Source organism: Panthera tigris, chromosome A2 (assembly GCF_018350195.1).
Source record: "Panthera tigris isolate Pti1 chromosome A2, P.tigris_Pti1_mat1.1, whole genome shotgun sequence".
Classification (NCBI taxonomy): Eukaryota; Metazoa; Chordata; class Mammalia; order Carnivora; family Felidae; genus Panthera; species Panthera tigris.
The window spans coordinates 21,035,490-21,052,989 of record NC_056661.1 but is presented as its reverse complement, the minus strand read 5'-3'; the positions used below and the strand labels follow the sequence as shown (position 1 = coordinate 21,052,989).

At 57.4% G+C, this 17,500-nt stretch overlaps 1 protein-coding gene across 3 annotated transcripts in view; it reads right to left on the bottom strand.

Annotated features, from left to right (window-relative positions):
* Positions 1 to 2,143: 2,143 nt before the first annotated feature.
* Positions 2,144 to 17,500, bottom strand: part of NISCH (nischarin) — a 32,999-nt gene continuing 17,642 nt past the window's right edge. For 2 of the 3 annotated variants that reach the window (XM_007081922.3, XM_042979097.1), the window contains exons 11-21: positions 17,350 to 17,478; positions 16,118 to 16,231; positions 15,652 to 15,763; positions 11,317 to 11,441; positions 10,146 to 10,195; positions 7,877 to 9,271; positions 5,739 to 6,156; positions 5,064 to 5,220; positions 4,422 to 4,550; positions 3,781 to 3,942; positions 2,144 to 3,365 (exon numbers count right to left, since the gene is read on the bottom strand). In XM_007081922.3, coding sequence (XP_007081984.2) covers positions 2,755 to 3,365; positions 3,781 to 3,942; positions 4,422 to 4,550; positions 5,064 to 5,220; positions 5,739 to 6,156; positions 7,877 to 9,271; positions 10,146 to 10,195; positions 11,317 to 11,441; positions 15,652 to 15,763; positions 16,118 to 16,231; positions 17,350 to 17,478 — 3,402 coding nt within the window. In that variant the 3' untranslated portion in view covers positions 2,144 to 2,754. Of the gene's footprint in view, positions 3,366 to 3,780; positions 3,943 to 4,421; positions 4,551 to 5,063; positions 5,221 to 5,738; positions 6,157 to 7,876; positions 9,272 to 10,145; positions 10,196 to 11,316; positions 11,442 to 13,965; positions 15,062 to 15,651; positions 15,764 to 16,117; positions 16,232 to 17,349; positions 17,479 to 17,500 lie in introns of those variants that run through there. The other variant, XM_042979098.1, reaches the window with a different exon arrangement.

Below are 17,500 nucleotides of genomic sequence, written 5' to 3'. Positions count from 1 at the left end.
ACGGGGCGGGCAGTTGCTTTAAAAGCAGCCTGGAGGCCCCGCCAGTTCACCCCCACAGGAACCCGCCAGGATTTCCTTCTGCTATCAGCAGCCTGCAGGCGGAAGGGAAGGTGCTGGCCGCTGACCCCTGCATGGTCAGCCTGGGCCCTGTTTGGGGCTTCCTGGCCTGGGACCCTCCTCTTGGTATCACTGACCCCAAGCCCACCAGCAGCCACAAGCCTGGGGCTTATCAGAGGGTGTGAAGCAAATTCCGATGTAAACAACCATCCAGCCCCTGTCTGCAAGCCCGGCCTGTATCATTCATAGGCTCTGGGGGTGGGGGGCTCTGGCGGTTGTGGGTAGGGCAGCCCCTGAATCAGGTCTGCCTGTCTTGACCTTTCCAAGTGCTGAGAGCAGGTCTGGGCCCGTGCTAAGCAGACAGCGCATCAGACCCTTCTTTGGCTCACCTGCCCCAGCCACACCCTCCACCTTGTTCTTGCACCCTCCTCCTCTTCCCAAGGAGCCTCCTGGCTTCCCACTGCACCCCAAACCCCTCTACCAGCCCCTGAGCTTGCCTGCTCTGCCATGAGCCTCTCCACTTCCTAACCTGCTGCTGTTCCCCCAGATCCTTTCACAGGGACTCACCCCAAGGTCAGCCTCAAGTCAAGCAAGGGTCACCAGCTGCCATCACCTCCTAGCACTTGCCACCAGCTGACACTTTATTTCATTTATTCTCTGTCCTCTGACGGAATGTCAGCTATGGGAAAGCACGGATGGTGTCTGGCTGTTTCTCACGGTTGATGCTTAGTACAGATTTGTGGAGTGAACGAAGGCAGGCAGGCAGGTACCTTTATCATCCCTGTTACTGGTGGGGAAACTAGACTCAGTGCTGGGGCACTTGTCTAAGGTTGCTTGGCTAATCAGTATTAAGGTCCCATTCTCAACGCTTAAGGTCTGTTGCCTGCAGGGCCCCGTGCACTACACAGCGCAGCCCCTTGCCAGTAGATTCTGTGCTCACGGACTCAGGCAAGGGCCGACTATCATGCTGGTCCATGGCGCCTGGGAACAGTAGCCCAGGTGGTGAGGCCTGTGTATGCCAGGCCTGGGCATGGTGGACCCTGCCTCTGGTTGGCACCATCCCTGTTTACACACAACAGATAGAGGCTGGTAGCCACGTAAATGTCTTCAATAAAAGCCTGGTAGGGAGAGAAGCCTTGTCACCTGACTCCTCCTCCTCCTCCTAAGCAGGCCTCTCTCCCCTCACTGGCTGGAGGAGCCATCGACTGGGCTAGCTTTTGAAATCTGGCTGGGGAGGTTGTGAGTGGAGAGACCTTCCCAAATGTGGCTCACCCCCTCCCCCTCCCCCCCCCCCCCCCCAGCCGGGCAGCCTTCCTGAGGGTGACGAGTGCTGCAGACCCTCCTGAAGAACAGGAGTTGTAGGCTGGAAGCTGGGCTGGCCACCCTCCACTCACCTCTTCTCCAGTCCTGCCTGACCCAAATGGCCCCAGGGCCTTGGGAACTGAGACTCCTCACTGGACCAGGATGGAAGAGACAAGTGGGGCTCCAGGGCCCCACTCTGGGGGTAGGAATGGGGTGAGAAAGGGTGAGACACGGGACTGGCTCCCAAAGACATCCCAGGTCCTTGTCTGACAGGGCTCCCTGAGGCAACCCCCACTTCTCTGAGAACAGGAACATCCTATCCACCACCTGGGGCCACCTCCCACAGGCCATCTTCCTGCCAGCGCTCCCGGTGAGACCCCTCAGGCCCCAGCCTACACAATCCCAGACTCCAGGCCTTACCCTCACAACAGACTGCAGCTTCAGCTGGGGCCGGGCCAGGTGTGACATCCCAGACCTGCAGGAAGCAGAAAGCCAGTGAGCCCATGTACCAGGTGTGCCCTGAGGCTCAGGGTCTAACCCCAGCTCAGCACGGCCCGATCCCAAGGGTCCCCTGACACCTCCCCTGTGCCGGCACTCCCCTGCCAGCACCACCCTGGAAGAGCAGCTCCTTTGCCCTCCGTGCCCTTCTCCCTCCCCCGCTTTTCCCTTGCCCCCAGTAGCTCACCTTCCTGCTTCTCTAGGGTACCCTCTCCCTCATGCCAGCCCTGCCCTGGTCCAGTGCCCTGCTGGGACCCCAGTGCCCCTTGAAATAAAAGACCCAGACTGTGTCAAACTCTGCTTTATTGGAGTAGAGAAAACAGGCAACAGGAATCACACTCGGTGCTGGTAGCTCTAGGTCCCCTGTCCCCATCCCTCTCAGCCCAAGGCCTGGGGACTCCTGCCCCCATGGGGCTTTCCCACTTGTCTGGACCAGCAGAGGCCTCCACTTCGGAAAACTGCACGGGGCGGGAGCTTCCGACATGTATTTTGCTACCAGCTTCACGATTAGCAGCAAACAGCACAATGACAGCACGTGACTGGACATTTCAGGAAAGGACACAAAGAAGAATAAATCGGACCCATGGTGCCACACGTTAATAACAGTCCCACGACAGAAGACACGACACTAGAATGCTGGCCACACCGCACCAGGGCAGGCAACAGACCACAGGAGGCTGGCGGCACATGGAGGTCCTGGAGGGTGCCGGCGCTTTCACTCCCAGTACTGGAAAGAAGTAACTGAACACCTATGTTCACATTCTCTGAGGACAGTCAAATGAAGGTACCCAAAAGGGAGGAGAAAACGCTTTAAAAATGACAAAGAGAGCCTGCTTCCCGCCCTGAGTGGACGCCAGGGTGGGCATGGCAGGCAGCAGGGGCCAGCTGTGGTCCGGGCTAGCCAGTGAGCTCGACGGGCAGCTCACGGCCACACAGGGCCTCCCATTGGCGAGCCAGCAGCGAGATGAGCTTCTCGCGGCTCTCAGCGCTGGGGACAAACACCTGCCACTGGACCTCACGGCCCTGGCTGCTGCTGGCAGGGCCGTCTGCTACTTCCCCGAAGTGGTCCGGGGTGACGCTGCCCATGAGGTCACGGCCCTGAACATCGTCAAAGATGAGGGTGAGGGCCTGTGGGTAGGTCTGGTAGCCCATGAGCACGCGGTCCAGGTCTCGGACACGGCGGCCGTCGTCTAGCCGGTACCGGTCTCTCTGCGGCGGCTCTTTGGCGAACTCAGGCAATGGGTAGTGGACAAAGTCCTCGTCCAGGAGAAAGATCTCAGCACTGGTGAGCAGGAGCGTTTTGGGGCGCAGCATGCCCCTGCAGCGCCCAGGGGGCGGCGTGCCCACCTGGAACGCCTGCACATAGAGCAGGATGCTGAGGGCTGGCGCCTTCTCTGGGTCAGCCATCTTCTGGGCCACAGTGAAAGTCAGGTCCCCAATCTCCTCCTCACTGGGGTAGGTGAATTTGACGCGGCTCGAGTGGATCAGCTCGTAGTTCTCCATCTTCCCTGCAGAGAGAGATGGCCACCGGGGCTAGAGCCTGGAACTTGCCTGCTGTGGGGCCCGGAGCACCAGCAAACCCACGCTACACAGAATGGCGGCATAAGGGGCTGTCAGAAGTGGGGGAGTGCTCCAGGCTCCCACGCTTGGGAAGGACACCCACGGGCCAGCAGCTCAAAGCGGAGCAGACGCTTGAGATGCACGTGCCGAGTGGCTGAGGGTTTGCTGGGATAGAGGCTCTGCAGTGAAAAAGCTCATGTGAAACCCTAGCTGACTAAGCAGGAAAGACAAAAAGTGAGAAGGCAGAAGGGGTTCTGGGCACAGACAGGTGCTCTGGGGTCTGCTGCAGCCCTTGGGGTCAGGGAGGAGGTCGGTGACATCGGCCCAGGTGGCCTGTCTGCAGCCTGAGCCAAGTGGGGGTACCTGTGGTCTTGTTCCCAAACTCAGAGTAGAAGTCCTTATCGACAGGTTCAGGGGAGGGTGTGCGTTCTAGGGAGGAGAGCACGGCCATGAGGTGCTGGAGGAAGCAGTGTGTCAGGTAGCTGTCCCGTGTCAAGCATGTAACCACCTGCACCGGAGAGGAGCCTGTAGGAGAAGGGGCTGGTCACGGTTGCAAGCCGCCACCCCTGGGCTCTGTCCCTGCCCCCCGAGACCACAGAGCCATGAGGGCCCACGTGGGAAAGCATCACGAGGCCTGGAGAGATAGCTATTTCTCAGGCCGGAAGGGCTGCGACATTTTTCTGGAAGGGGATGCAGAGGCATTAGGGAAAAAGCTTAGCTTTCTCTCTTCAGGAAGTGTGAGTCAGAAACATCCTGCCCGTGAGCCCTGGGCCCACTCTGCCTGCCCGTCGGCCACTTGGTTGCCTTGGTCCCCGCCTCGCGCTTGAGCCCTGGGGGGTTCTGCACGCTCAGCAGTTCCTGAAGCCGCTTCCTCCCACTCCGGTGAACGGACTTGGGAGCAGAGATAACCCAGCCTGCGATAACGCACCCACATGTGGAAGGTGGAAGCCCACTGGTGACGCTGGCCTTCACCCAAAATAGGAAAAAGCATAGCAGTCACTCACCCGTCAGCCGGAAATACTGGTCGAAAAGTCCAACGTTGACTGCCTGCAAGTTGCTAAGCTTTAAAACAAAGCACTGGGAGATGTGGAAGGGACTGTTGTTGTAGTCCGTGTTCTTCTGATGCCAGAAATCTATGATGGAAAGACAGGAACCAAGCGTGGTGCTGGCTGTGCCAGGGGAGCCCAAGGGTCCCAGGTGTACAGCTGTGTCCAGCAGGAAGGGGTGCCCCTGGCCAGCCCGGTCTGCTGAGGCCTGGCAAGGAGCCACTGCTACCTCTTATGCACACGAGGCCTCACAGGCAATGTCTTGCCTGGCTCAGCAGAGTCACGAGGAGCCCTGTAATAGGCCACTAGCTAAGGCTCCCACCGAGGCCCCACAGGACAGAGGCTGCCCAAGCCCTCCTCGTCACTGCCAGTTCCTGGGTACTCACTGGGACTGGACTCAAGCCCTGGCCTCTGGTCTCTTGTGACAGCTCCAGGAAAGAGCGTGGTTATCAACCCCCTTCCTCAGACAAGGGACGCTCCGCCCAGCCCTGCTGAATCGCTGCTGCCTGAGGCCACACAGCTGGCTACAGAGACAGAGCCCAGCCTGTCTCCTCAGGCACTGCTCTGAGCTCCTGGGTGCCAGCAGGCCCCGGTGCCTACCCTGTAGTGGCTCTGAGAAGTAGCGGCGGAGGCCATCGTGCAGCACGAAGTACACAGCCTTGGTGGAGAGCAGCACGCAGGCGGTCACCTCCAGCCCCGGGGTCTGGTAGAACACCACTGAGCACCACATGAGGTGCCTCAGCTCCTCGTTTTCAACCTGGATACAGAAAGGCCGGGTCTGGCCCTGCAGCAGAGCAGGGCCGGGGCACACAACTCTCTTCTAGGCTGTACCTGAAAACAGCTCTGGGCAGGGCAACCCCCCATCAGCCCCACTGCTCTGGTGACCTGCACATACCGGTGACATGGCCACAATCCCAGATGGGGAGACGCAAGACCCTCATCGCATCTTGTCAACGCATTTATAAACTTGGAAGCAGAGAAGGATTCAAGGGTGGGAGATGGATGTGGGGCGGGGTGTGCCTGGGGCCCAAGGCTAGGGGTGGCCACAGGGTGAGGTGGTGACAGGAAAGACAACTGACCAGGGAGAGCAGCCCAGGACCTCCCTCCCCAGGTCCTCAAAGCTGTGACCAGCTAAAGCTAGGGAGGAAAGCCAGCACAGAAGTCCAAGAGCCTGCAGCTGACCCCAAGCCAAGCCCTGCCACAGCTCCCAGGACCAACTGTACCACCTTTCTCCACACGAGCACCAGTCAGCGAGCCCGGCTCTGGGGCCACTACCTCGGCAATGCTGCTGTGAAAGAGCTCGATGATGGCGCTCCCCTGTAGGCTAGCGATGTGACGGAGCGATGGGCAGGCGGGCAGGTGGGACGGGATCTGATTCTCCTCGGAAGTGGACCGGATCAGCTGCTCGCTTGGGTACTGAGCAGGGGCCTCCGCTGGCACCAGAGGCTCTGCTGGGGCCGGGGCAGCTGGGGTCGGGGCTGGGGTCTCCACTGGGGACTCCTCTGAGCCCGAGGCCTCTGATGGGACCGAAGCTGGAAGCGAGGCCTCCACTGGACCTGGGGTCTTCGCAGGGTCTGAGGCCTCTGCCGGGGACGGAGCTGGGACCTCCACCGAGGCTAGGGCCAAAGCTGGCGCCTCCACCGGGTCCGGGGCTGGAGCCTCCACCAGGACCTCCTGGGAACGCTGGTCATTGCTGCATCCCCCAGTCCCCAAGAAACACTGTGTTAACACAGGGACCCCAGGCGGAGGGTCACATCACACACAAAACCTCATGTCCACCAAGTGCCACCTCTGAGGTCACCTGGAGATGTCTGGGTTCCCTACAGGAAGACAGAACAAAGGGAAAGTGCCAGGCCCTTTCTCTTAGAAGGGAGATGGGTAGACAGGGAAAGACAGACCATCTGGTACCCTAGGGCTGGGATGGCCAGATATACGTGGCCCAAGGACTAAAAATGCATTTTCAGAAGGTGATAGAGGTGCCAGAAATGCCACTCTAGAATCCGTAGAATTCTACGGCCTGGGACCTGAGTGCAAACAGACGTTAACAACCAAAACCAAACTGTTCCTCAGTTTGCCTCTGGGTCCTCCTGAAGTAGCCCAGGCTCTCATCCCATCTAGCCATATACACGTGGCCACACTGGGTTTTTGCTGGTCTGTTCTAAGTACAAGACCAAACAATGCTCAGAACCCTTAAAGCTCAGGTTAGGAACGGACCCCTGAGGTTGGGAGGACCCTGCAACTGGCCTACATGCCCCAGGCTGACGGGGTCTTTTGGACATCATCCTCTCTGTTGGGACAGTCCATCTGTTGAGAGAAATCCCTGGGACCCTGATCTTGGAGAAATCCCTGGGCTGTCTCCTTGTTGTCCTGCAACAGAGATACATCTGCTGGGGAAAAGCAGGGCACCTGTTTTCTGCATGCGGTCCCTACTATGGGCAGGTTTCAGCCAGGCTTGGGGACAGCAGGGAAATGGAGACAAGGTGTCACCACTAGAAGCCGCAGCACAGGGGCAGGGAGGGGAAGACCCTGAAGTGTGTGCAGACATTGAGTGTTTCTCTGGAGGCCACAGGACTTGAGCTGGGCCCAAGAAGGGTACCTGATTCATCCAGAGAGAGGCTGGAAGCCCTTTGGGAACACCGGTTAGGGGACTGGGACTGGAAGCAGGCTGTATGAGCTGCTGGGATGAGAACAGGGTCTCCACTGCTCATAGAGATGGAAGAGAAAATGAGGGTAGGGTAGGCTGTATCTCAGAGAATAGGAGGACCACCAGATGAAGGGTTTTCTTGCCCAGGCTGGGGAAGCCCCAGCCTGTATGAAGCCGGGGGGCAGGTGTGCCCTCCAGGGCACAAGGTCCCTCTGGAGGCTTGGGTTGGGGTGAACTGAGGATATGATTACGGCTGCCCACAGGCTTCCCTCTAGCCTCAGCCCCAGATGGCCCTGAGGGAAACCCAGGGAGGGAGATGGGGGGAAGTCAGGCTTGGGGACAGAAGCAAAGTGAGGAAGAACAGGACAAAGCTGCCACTACTTCCCTGTCTCCCCTGCCACAAGAAGGAAAGGAGCTTTCAACGAGGGGACCACCCAGGTCACAAACTCAGACCTTCGCACTTTGCCACTCTTAGCCAACAAGTTCCTCTGGAAGGAATTTACAGAATGGTACACAGAGAAAGAGCCCCTCAGCAGACCAGTTCTCCCCGGAGAGGGGTATATGGCTTACCACCAGGGTAAGGCTTGGTACTGGGTGTCAGAGGCAGCCAAGAGCAGTTTTGAGGCTGGTCAGAAGTCAAAGAGGAGCAGAGGAGCCGGGCCCACCCTGGGCCCACTCACGCAGATGCTCAGAGATGTGATTTGGGGCGAACGGTCTCAGAAACGGTCCCCCCCACAACTTTCCCTCAAGAGCCCGTGCTCAGTCTCACCTGGCCCTGCCCTTGGCAGGCTGGCCATCCACGAGGGGCCTCTGGGACGGGGCCCCGGTCGCGGGGCTCTTGGCGATGACCACGGTCTTTAGGTCCTGCAGCGAGGCCCGCAGCTGGTTGTAGATACGCAGGAAGTGGAACTTCTCATGGGGCAGCACAAAGATGGCAGTGACAAAGCGGTAGCCCACGAGCAGCTCAAGCACATGGCCATCTGCGAAGGCACCCCGTGGCTGGGTGCAGCTGCGTGTGGGGTCCAGCAGCACCGTGGATAGTGGCACACGGCTGAGCTTGAAGCTGTTGCGGTTGCGACAGTTGTGGGTGCCGCGGTTGGGCATGGGGTTAAAGTCGGCCTTGATGACGTTGAGATGCTGGGGCGTGAGCAGCAGCCAGTAGGGGATGGCAGCCGATTTGACGGCCTCGGAGGGTGCGCAGCAGGAGCGCCGCACAGCTGAGCAGAGCGTGCAGCTGGCCCACTCGATGTTGCCCGAGTAGTCCCCGGCGGCCGTCTGTACCATGCGCTTGTCGCTGTAGACCAGGTAGACGGGGAAGCAGCCCTGGCTGTGCTCCTGGCCGCCGCCCGCCACCTTGTAGAAGGTGAGCAGCTGGCGGAGGAACTCCTGCAGGCTGGTGTGGCTGCCATAGAGCACGGGGCTGCACAGCATGGCCATGTGCTGTGGGGCGAAGCACGAGCGCAGGTCAGCATGGAACTCGTGCAGGTTGGTGGCATCCGAGATGATGAATAGCGTGTTCTCGCTGTGCCGCACCTTGAGCACCAGGCAGAGCTCCGGCATAAGGAAGCCGAACTCCGTGAGATCACCGTGGGGGAAGCAGAAGACGAAGCGCAGGGACGAGAGGATATGCTGGCTGCTGCCCCGCGACTCCTGGTGTGGGATCTCGAAGACGGCGATGCCAAAATCGGTGAGCACAAGGCAGGCGGCGAACTGGCGGATGCTGCCCTGCACGTGGATCAGGAAGCACCAGAGCACCTTGAGGATGCGGATGTGCTCCAGCAGAAAGTCCTCGTCTGCACCCAGGGCCCACTCCAGAGCCAGGCGCTCCTCCTCGCCCTCCTCCTCCTCCTCCTCCTCCTCTTCCTCCCCCTGGCCACCTTCTTCCTCTTCCTCCACATCCGGGGGCCCCATTTCAAAGTAGCGGTTCTCAGCAACATCCTCCTCATCGTCCTCATCCTCGCCCTGCTCGCCCTGGCCCTCCTCCCGCTGGTTGGCAGCCTCAATCCAGGCAGGCAGCTGTCGCTCAATGGCCTGCCGAATGAGTGTGCTCAGGCGCTGGATGAAGTCCTGGTTGGTGGCCGTGTAGCCAATACAGGTGAAGGGCAGGAAGATGATCTGGCCGGACCCAGGCACCACCTGGACCTCTGGCTCCGCATGCTCCAGGCTGTGTGGGGAGAGGCCAGGTCAACGGTATGTTGCGCTGGGCCATCCCTACCACCCACACACACAACCATCTGCTGCACCCTGGCCTCAAGGGTCTCCCAAGCCTTCTAAACAGCTGAACCTGTCCTGAGCCCACAATAAGCGTCCCAGTGGGGAGCCAAGGTGCTGGAAGGCTGGGACTGCCAGTTCAGTGACAGCCCATACTCCCAGGGCTCGGCCCACAGGCACCAACACTGTCCTACCCACACCACACAGGATCCCCCAACAGAAGCACCACAAAGACTTCTCAGTCATTCAGACGCTGGCCGTGAGCCCCAAAGACGAGAGCTAAAGGGCATGAAGTCACTGGTTGACAACAGTTCCCTTCAGGGGCACCCAGGAGCCTCTGGGATGGGAGTCAGGCAGTAAGCTAGGTGGGTCTTCGGACTTTCCACATTTAAATTCTAGCTCCTCTTGGCCACTGCTCCCCTTATGCAAAAGCATATAGAGAATTGCATTGGGAAACTTCTATAAAAGGTCAGAAAGTAAACACTTCAGGTTTTGGGGGCCACCCCACCCACATATTCTTTTTTTAACAGTGGCTTAAGAATAGAACAATCATTCTTAGCTCACACAGGCTGTAAAAAATAAAATAGGCTGTGGACCAGATCGTCCTTAATCTGCTGACCCCTAGTATGGGATAACGTGTCAAGCAAACTTCAGGGATTAGAATTTGGAAACAGACCACAGCCCACCTCATTGGTGCTTATTTAAAGGAAGAAACAGTTTTGAAGGACTCCTATGAACAGATCCTTAACAAAATCCAACTGGTTCCCACTAGCCCACAGCTGGGCACGTGCAGGAGGCCTAGAATGCCTTCTCAACCTCTTCCTTACCTCACACCACCAACAGCTCCTGGCACGTCCCGTAAATCATCAGAAGGTGCCTGACAGAGAAGGACATGAAGTGAGCCCCCTACTTGCTACAGCCATTCCCTGGTATTTACTGGGTGCCTGACCCTGAGCCAGGCACCCCCTGCCCCTCACCATCCCGCTTCCCTCGGGGATGGATTCTGGGGCCCAGAAAGGCAGAAACTCATCCAGTTACCCCACCAGTGTACAGCAGGGCTGAGATCCCTGCCCATGTGTCTGACCCCAGCCCACGCCCCCATACCACAACTCAGCATGCGCCTCTAGGTCTGGCATCTAAGTGCTCCTCATGCCACCCGAGAGGCTCCACATGGTCAGTCTACCAATCTGGCAACTGGCCAGGAGAGGACTCGATGAAAAGAGGCTAGGCAGCACCTGGCACGGCACTCCCAATGGTCTCTGGGCTGTGTGGAGGACCGAGGGCCCAGGACCTCCTACTGTGTGACCCTGGGGAGAGCGAAGGGAAGAGTGCCAAGGAGTGTGGGGACAGAGTGAGGACCCCACAGACTGCCCAAGGTCACAGGGCCATGACTCTGGCCTGCTGAACACAGCTGGGGTTGGATGGAGGCCCAGGTACCAAGCATACTCCCCACACACAAGACTCTCACATCACACTTGCTGTCCTCCTCTCTTCCCAGGACTCATGGAGAAGTTCCAGAACCCTCAGCTATAGCCACAGAGGAGGTGCTGGAGTCACAGTGTGTCCCAGACTGCTAGGATAACATGCAGGAGCAGGCAGAATAGCCCAGGACACCAGGCAACAGGGGAGAGGGAAACTCTTCCTGATGGGTGTAGGACCCAAACAATCCCCACTTAGGGCCTTCTGAACTGCCTTTCGTAGGAGAGTCCACTCACAGGGGCTAAGGACCATCTGGCTTTGTCCCCCAGGACCTAGTGAGAGAGAACTGCCCGTTCTTATTAGCCCTGACAGACGGACAGACAGACGACAGACGACAGACAGGGAATATAAACCGTTCATCATAAAGCACAGTGGACCAAGCAGAGACAGCATCTGCCCCAACTCCAGCCAGACCACCTCCTACTTCCAGCCAAGGCACATCCTACTTCTGGACAGCCCCAGGCAGAAGAGGTGGTCCACAGAGATAACCAAGCCCTGGCAGCAGGAGGAGGGTGTTACCTGTCCTGCAGGGATGGACTCTAAGGAATCAGAGCATCCCCGGGCAATGGGCCGGTCTTCAGGAGTCAGACTGTCGGTGGATGAGAGGCTGCTGGCCAGGGCCTCCTCTTGCACGAACATGATTCCTGGAGAGACCAGGGGCAGGCGGGCAGGGCAGGCAGGGAAAGTAGCCATTCAACACACAGGGCTGGGCCCTCAGGCTATCGGCATTGACTGGGGCCTTTTCAGACCCCCTACCCCAGCCGCATGGATCACAGAAGAAAACATTAAAAATGGAAATCTTAAAAAAACTCTAAGAAAGAACAAATGACTGCTTATCTAACCTCAGGGCAGGGACAGACTTTCTAAACCTAAATCCAAAGGAAAAAATTGATAACGTGTGTGACTATGTAACAACGAAACTTCTGTAAGAAACCTAAGATATAACAAAGTGAAATGAAATGAGAAAAAAGTACTTTAATACTTGATAAAGGTGTGTGTCTTTAATCTATAAAAGGCTCTTCCAGGTCAAAAATGGGAGGGGAAAGCTGGAAACCCCGTTAGGAGACCACAGGATGAAGAGACATCCCACAAAGGAATGGCCGCCAGAAAGAACAAGGAAGCGATGCACCCTCTCACAGGGAACCACAGAAGGGCAAGTTGGAACACAACCTCTGTTTCGCCTCACGTTGGCAAGAGTCTGACTGACTGCATGGCCTGGATTTGGCCTAACTGGGCAGAGGTGGGCAGTGGGGCATGAGCTGGCCTGCCCGCTGGGAGAGCAGTTTGGCAGTATGTCCGTCAAGAGCCTGAAACGTGTTCACTCCTAGAGACTCTTTCTAGGGAAATGACTGAAGTTGGCCCCATCCCCCCAGTAACATGACATCTCTGCTGAGCTTCACAGACACGCAAGGGCTCAGATCCCCTCATTCGGCCAGGCCTTCTTCCAGGCTGTTTTCTTCCGTGGCTGGCAAGGACAATCCGTGCTTGGTACCCATGGCCTGTTTTCCGCAGGACACCCCCCACTGACCCTCCCTTAGGCTACCTCCACATGGACAGCAAACTGACTCATGCACCCCAGAAACACACAGTGCTCTTAAACCCTGCTGAGGCTGTTTTATGAACACAGCATGTCCAGGCCTGTTCCTTCACTCCGAACGTCTTCTACATTGGAGGAGGATAAAGACTCTTTAAAACATTTTCCTAAATGCAGCTGGTGAGGACAATACTGAGCACTGACCCCAGTTCTGCAGAGGTTTAGAGGAGCTTAGGGCTTGCCTCCACAGCCTGGCTTTGCCACTAGTCACCATGGTTCGATGAAATGACTGAGCTCCAGAGGTCACGGACCCTCGTCCAGCTCAGCTGCCCCCCAGGGACAGGACAACTCATGCAGCCCAGGCCGTTGCCCATGAGCTAGCCAGGCCAGCAGCCCAAACCCAGACACCCCCAAAAGCAAAGCAGTAGGCGCTATGCAGGCAGGAAGGCAGCAGCACACAGCCATGCATGAAGCACACTGTTCTCTCCTGGAGTCCACCCCTCCCCTCCCTCACTCGCTCAGATTCTGCCATCCTCTGAGGTTCACCTCACATACTAACCTCCACTGCAAAGCCCTCTGCTCTAGACATGGCTCTCCCTTCTACAAGTGCCCCCACATCATTCTGCCTTGTTCTCCCTTGGGTACACAAGCTCACCTCCCCAAGAGACTCCACATTCCTCAGGGGCACTGTCCTGGTCATCTGGAAACCTCTGATAAAGATGCAGGGAAGGGAAGCCCTTACTGACCATTTCTGGTGAGCCAGGAGCAGTGTTAAGCGCTCCCCCAGCATTAGCTCATGCACACCTCTCGTTATTTACCACAGTTCATCAAATCTAAGATGCGTGGGTGGGGCGCCATCTTGGTCTTAGCAGATGTCCACGGAAGGCTTTCACACGACTCCATCACGAATACCAGCTGGCTGACAGCGACTATGAGACGCCACTGATTGAAAGACGCATCTCAATTTCAGACAAGTCACAAGGTGGAAACGGGTGCATCTTAGAATCGATGAAGTAGGGTGTATCCACTTTACAGTTGAGAAAACAGAACTTCAGAGAGGCTGCAAGTTGCTTGAAGGAACACGGCCAGGGAAGCCGGGATGCAAACTGAGCCGACTGCCTCCCAGGTGCCTGCTCCTAACCACTTCTCTACAGACCTGGCTGAAGAATCAACTCTGGCATTTCACACGTCAGCCCCTACTGGTCACAATCCTCCATGGCTCCAACAAGCTGGCTAACAGCTCCTGAGATAACCAGAGGCCTGGTGTTAACTCGAGAGCACCCAGTTTATTCACAAGTATATTCACCTCTACAGGTGGGAGCAGGCTGGGAGCATAACTGCTCCCTTAGGGGAAAACCCTGACCCGTCCAGGCAAGACCCTAGACGGGCAGCGCATAGCTGAACACAAACATTTCTCCACCTTAGTGAGAAAAAACGTTTTCTTGCCACTACCCACCCACACCCTGTTTGGAACTGAGGAAATGTGGACAGGGACAGTCTTTCTGCTTCCTTCCTGGACCATGGACTGTACAAACAAGTGGTCAGGAAGGGTCACTCAGAGGATGAGACGAGCGGCATCAGATTGCCTAGATGGGGCCCGAATTCCGTGGTTTCTCACAAAAAGGAAAGAGATGTGCACACAAAGACATCCAGTGCAGTTTTATTTATAAGAGGTGCAAATCTGGAGACAACATCTAAATGTCCGGTAGCTGGGAAAGGGGGAGCAGACTACAGCGAGCCACCCTGTGGCATGTCCCCAGGGTGGGGCAGTGGGGGAAGGGTTGCCTGCAGCTGCGGCTCTGGGGGCAGACACCTCACATCCCCCTGCCCACAGTCTGCACTTTACTATCTGGTTCTCTGCTCACTTGTTCATTCACACACTCACTCGTTCATCGATTTAACATACTGACTGAGAACCAGCTGGTTCCCAGCCTCAAGGACCAGTTGCGTCTCCCTGCCCCCAAAAGTCTAGTCACACGGCTTGGCTCCTCTGCAGGCCAGCAGGCCAGCCGGTGCTGTGACATGGCAGCTTGAGGCAGCAGTCCCCAAGAGGGCCCTGGCCCAGTGGCAGGGAACGAGGCAGGAAAGCTTCTTCACTGGGACACAAACCCCCCTTCCCTTTCAGGTAAAAAAATAAAACCAAAATTTCTCAGTCAAGGGTGTTACAAAAGCAGATTGACAATCACTCTGGCCCCTAATACCACCACTCCATTCTCCTGAACTCTCTCCCCTAATCTCACGGTCATGACCTTGGTGTGCTGCCCTGCCATGGGCTTTCCGATTTAACTCGAGCACTTCCCCTTTCTTCCGACCCAGGTCCCCTCTCTCTGATGTCATGGTGGCAGAGCATTTTGTACCACAGCTCAATCTCCCTTGCATCCTCTGACACTCGTCACATCCCATGTTTTGCTGGCGTAAATAACGCTGCAGTGAGCATTTCACCTCCCCCTTCCCCATTAACTTAACCCGCTAAGATAAAATCCCCACCAGCGGGGTTACCAGGTCAAGGGGTGGGAACGTTTTTCTGGCTCTTGAAACATAGGGTCAAACTGTTTTCCCAAGACCTCACACCAAGTTCTGCGTCTCCAGGAGCCCGGGCGGGCGGCGTTCTTTCCTGCGTGTCCCGAGCCTTGGCTCCACTCGGGACGGCACACCCTCCCCTCTTCCGTGGGGGCCGGGCCAGCAGACACTCCCATGGGACCTGCTTCACTCACTCATCTCCGAGGATGCCTGGGTTCAGAGGTGAAAGCCCTTTGAAAACGCTAAGACAGTGGGCGGGTGAAGGGAACTGGTCTTCCATGGGTCCACGGACAGCCCATGCTGGCCCCACACACGCAGTGTTTGGGGGCTGAATCACACCGTGAGAACCACAGAGGTGAGGAAACAATAAAAGAAAGTTCCCTACACAGGGGCCGGGGTGCCCGATTCCAGAAAGTCACTGGGCCCGGCTTCCCGTTAACAAGGAACCAATCTGCCCGCAATGCCTATCAGGGATTAGGGTCCTTATGAGCAGCAGCCCTGAGCCTGTTCAAAGGGCAGCCCCCCGGCCCCATCAGAAACCCACAGGATTCTATAGGAACTGCGATGTGGGCGTTCAGACCAACCGAGGGGTACTAGCTAAGCAAACAACTGAACTCAGGCTGGCACCCCCCCCCCCACTCTGTGCCACCCCAAGAGGCGCTAGCCTGTAGACAGCACCATGCCCTCCCTGTGTCTGAACCCTGCAGGGAGCAGGTGCCGGCATCAGCCCCAACCCCAGCCAGGAGGCCCAAGTAGGACCTGTGTGACTCTGCCAGGTGGAAAGACACATACACAATTACCTTGATTGGAGAGGATGGGCTGGGGCAGGGAGGCAGAGGTGGGAGCCACGCTGGGAGGGGAGCCACTGGGCCGGACACAGGAGGCAGCTGAGAACCGGGAATCCTCACCAATCTGAGGAGGAGTGCTCAAGTCAGCCCGGGAGAGGAGAGACAGATCAGGAAGCACAGAACCCGGCATAGTCAGTGGGGAGGAGAGAGGAACTCCCAGCTCTCACAAGTGTGGTGATGGTGCAGGCGGTCCGGCCTAGTCCGCAGCAACCCGATGTGGCAGGTGCTGCCACCACCCTCCTTGCACAGGTGAGGAGAGGGGGTGTGGCTTGCCCAAGGTCAAGCAGCTAGGACATGGAGAGGCACAGCTGAGATGCAGTGGACCTGAGCACTCTACAGCCTGGTTCCACAGTGAGCCAGCTCCTTCCTCAGCTGGCTCTTCACCATCACTCCTGTCACCTCCCACATAAAGACCCACCTTCTTCTCTGGGTTGTTCAACTTTGACTTGACCTCCTTGGCTTTCTGAATTGCTTTTAGCACTTCCACGGTGTCCAGCTCTTTCTCTGTGGTTGCCGTGTTGTCCAGACAGACCTACAGAGGTCAGAGAATGGAGTCAGCATAGGGGCTGAGGGGGGCAGAGTGGCAGGGGCCCTGCTGAGGTGTGGGCCAGGTCCCAACAGGACATAGGAGGCCAAGGGAGGCTCTGCCCCCTGGCAGGTGAGCCCTTCGCCACCCATGGAAATGACCTGGGAGTTCCCACACCACCTGGTCCATTTTTTGGAGTCCCTCTCTGAGAAGGGGAGGGTACAGGATCCACTGTGAAGGCCTCTTGGGTGGCTGGGCGTGGGGGCAGCGACCTGAACCAAGCCCCCAGTTATGGCAAAACTCAGATCAGTGAAGAGCAAGGGGAGGGCTGCTGGGCGGGGGAACAGGCAGAAGAGCAAGGACCCCCATCCGCCAATAGAGGAAGACACTGTGGCTGGCAAACAGTGAGGGGTGGCAGTGTGCTCGAATGAAGGATGGTCCCAAGGACCTGCGGGAGGAGCTGACACCACACCATGCAGCCTGGGAGGGTAGGAGGAGGACATCCTGTGAACATGGTCTTGGTGACGGTGCGAAGAAAGGGGCACCGGGGCTGAAAAGAGATGAGGAGGGTGGTGGGGGAAGGATGAAGACACCCAGGTATCTTCTGGCCCAGGATTTGGGGAGAACGGGGCGGGGCCTGCTTGAGACCGAAAAGACGGGTGAATCTGGCTAAGGATCTGTCCAGTTGGCATGGTGGCAGGTGGCCAGATTACACTCAGCAAGCAGCAGACACTGTGCTAGACTATACTGGCAAAGGCAGGCAAACCCTTTGTTTGTAGCCCACAAAAAACAGTTTGACTTTTTAACAAGTTGAAGACAGTCCTTCCACCCTCACTCTGTGCTTGTTGGTTCACGGGGAGCCTTCCTGGCCTGAAGCTCTGACAGAGAGGACATGAGGGAAGCTAGTGGGAACCACGGCAGCTGACGTCCCCATAGAAGAAGCAAGAAAGCCTCTTCCTGAGGAGGCAGCAGAATTCCCAGAACTAAAAGACCCTTAAGGGCCAGATGTCATTCCGAAGCAAGCAGGCATAAAACAGTGGACATCACCTCCAGTGCTGCCTGTGAAAAGCCAGACTCCATCCAGACTGTCTCTCTGACAGAGCCGACCTACCCCAGCAGCTTACCTCGGAGGCCCTCTCTCCAAACTGAGCTAGCACCTTGGTCCGGTAGTCAGGGATGATGCTCAGAGGGTTGTTCAGTAGAGCCACGTGCTCCAGACACGGGAGGCTGCCAATGCTCTTGACCTCCTCCATCTGTAAGATACGAGTTCCCTGC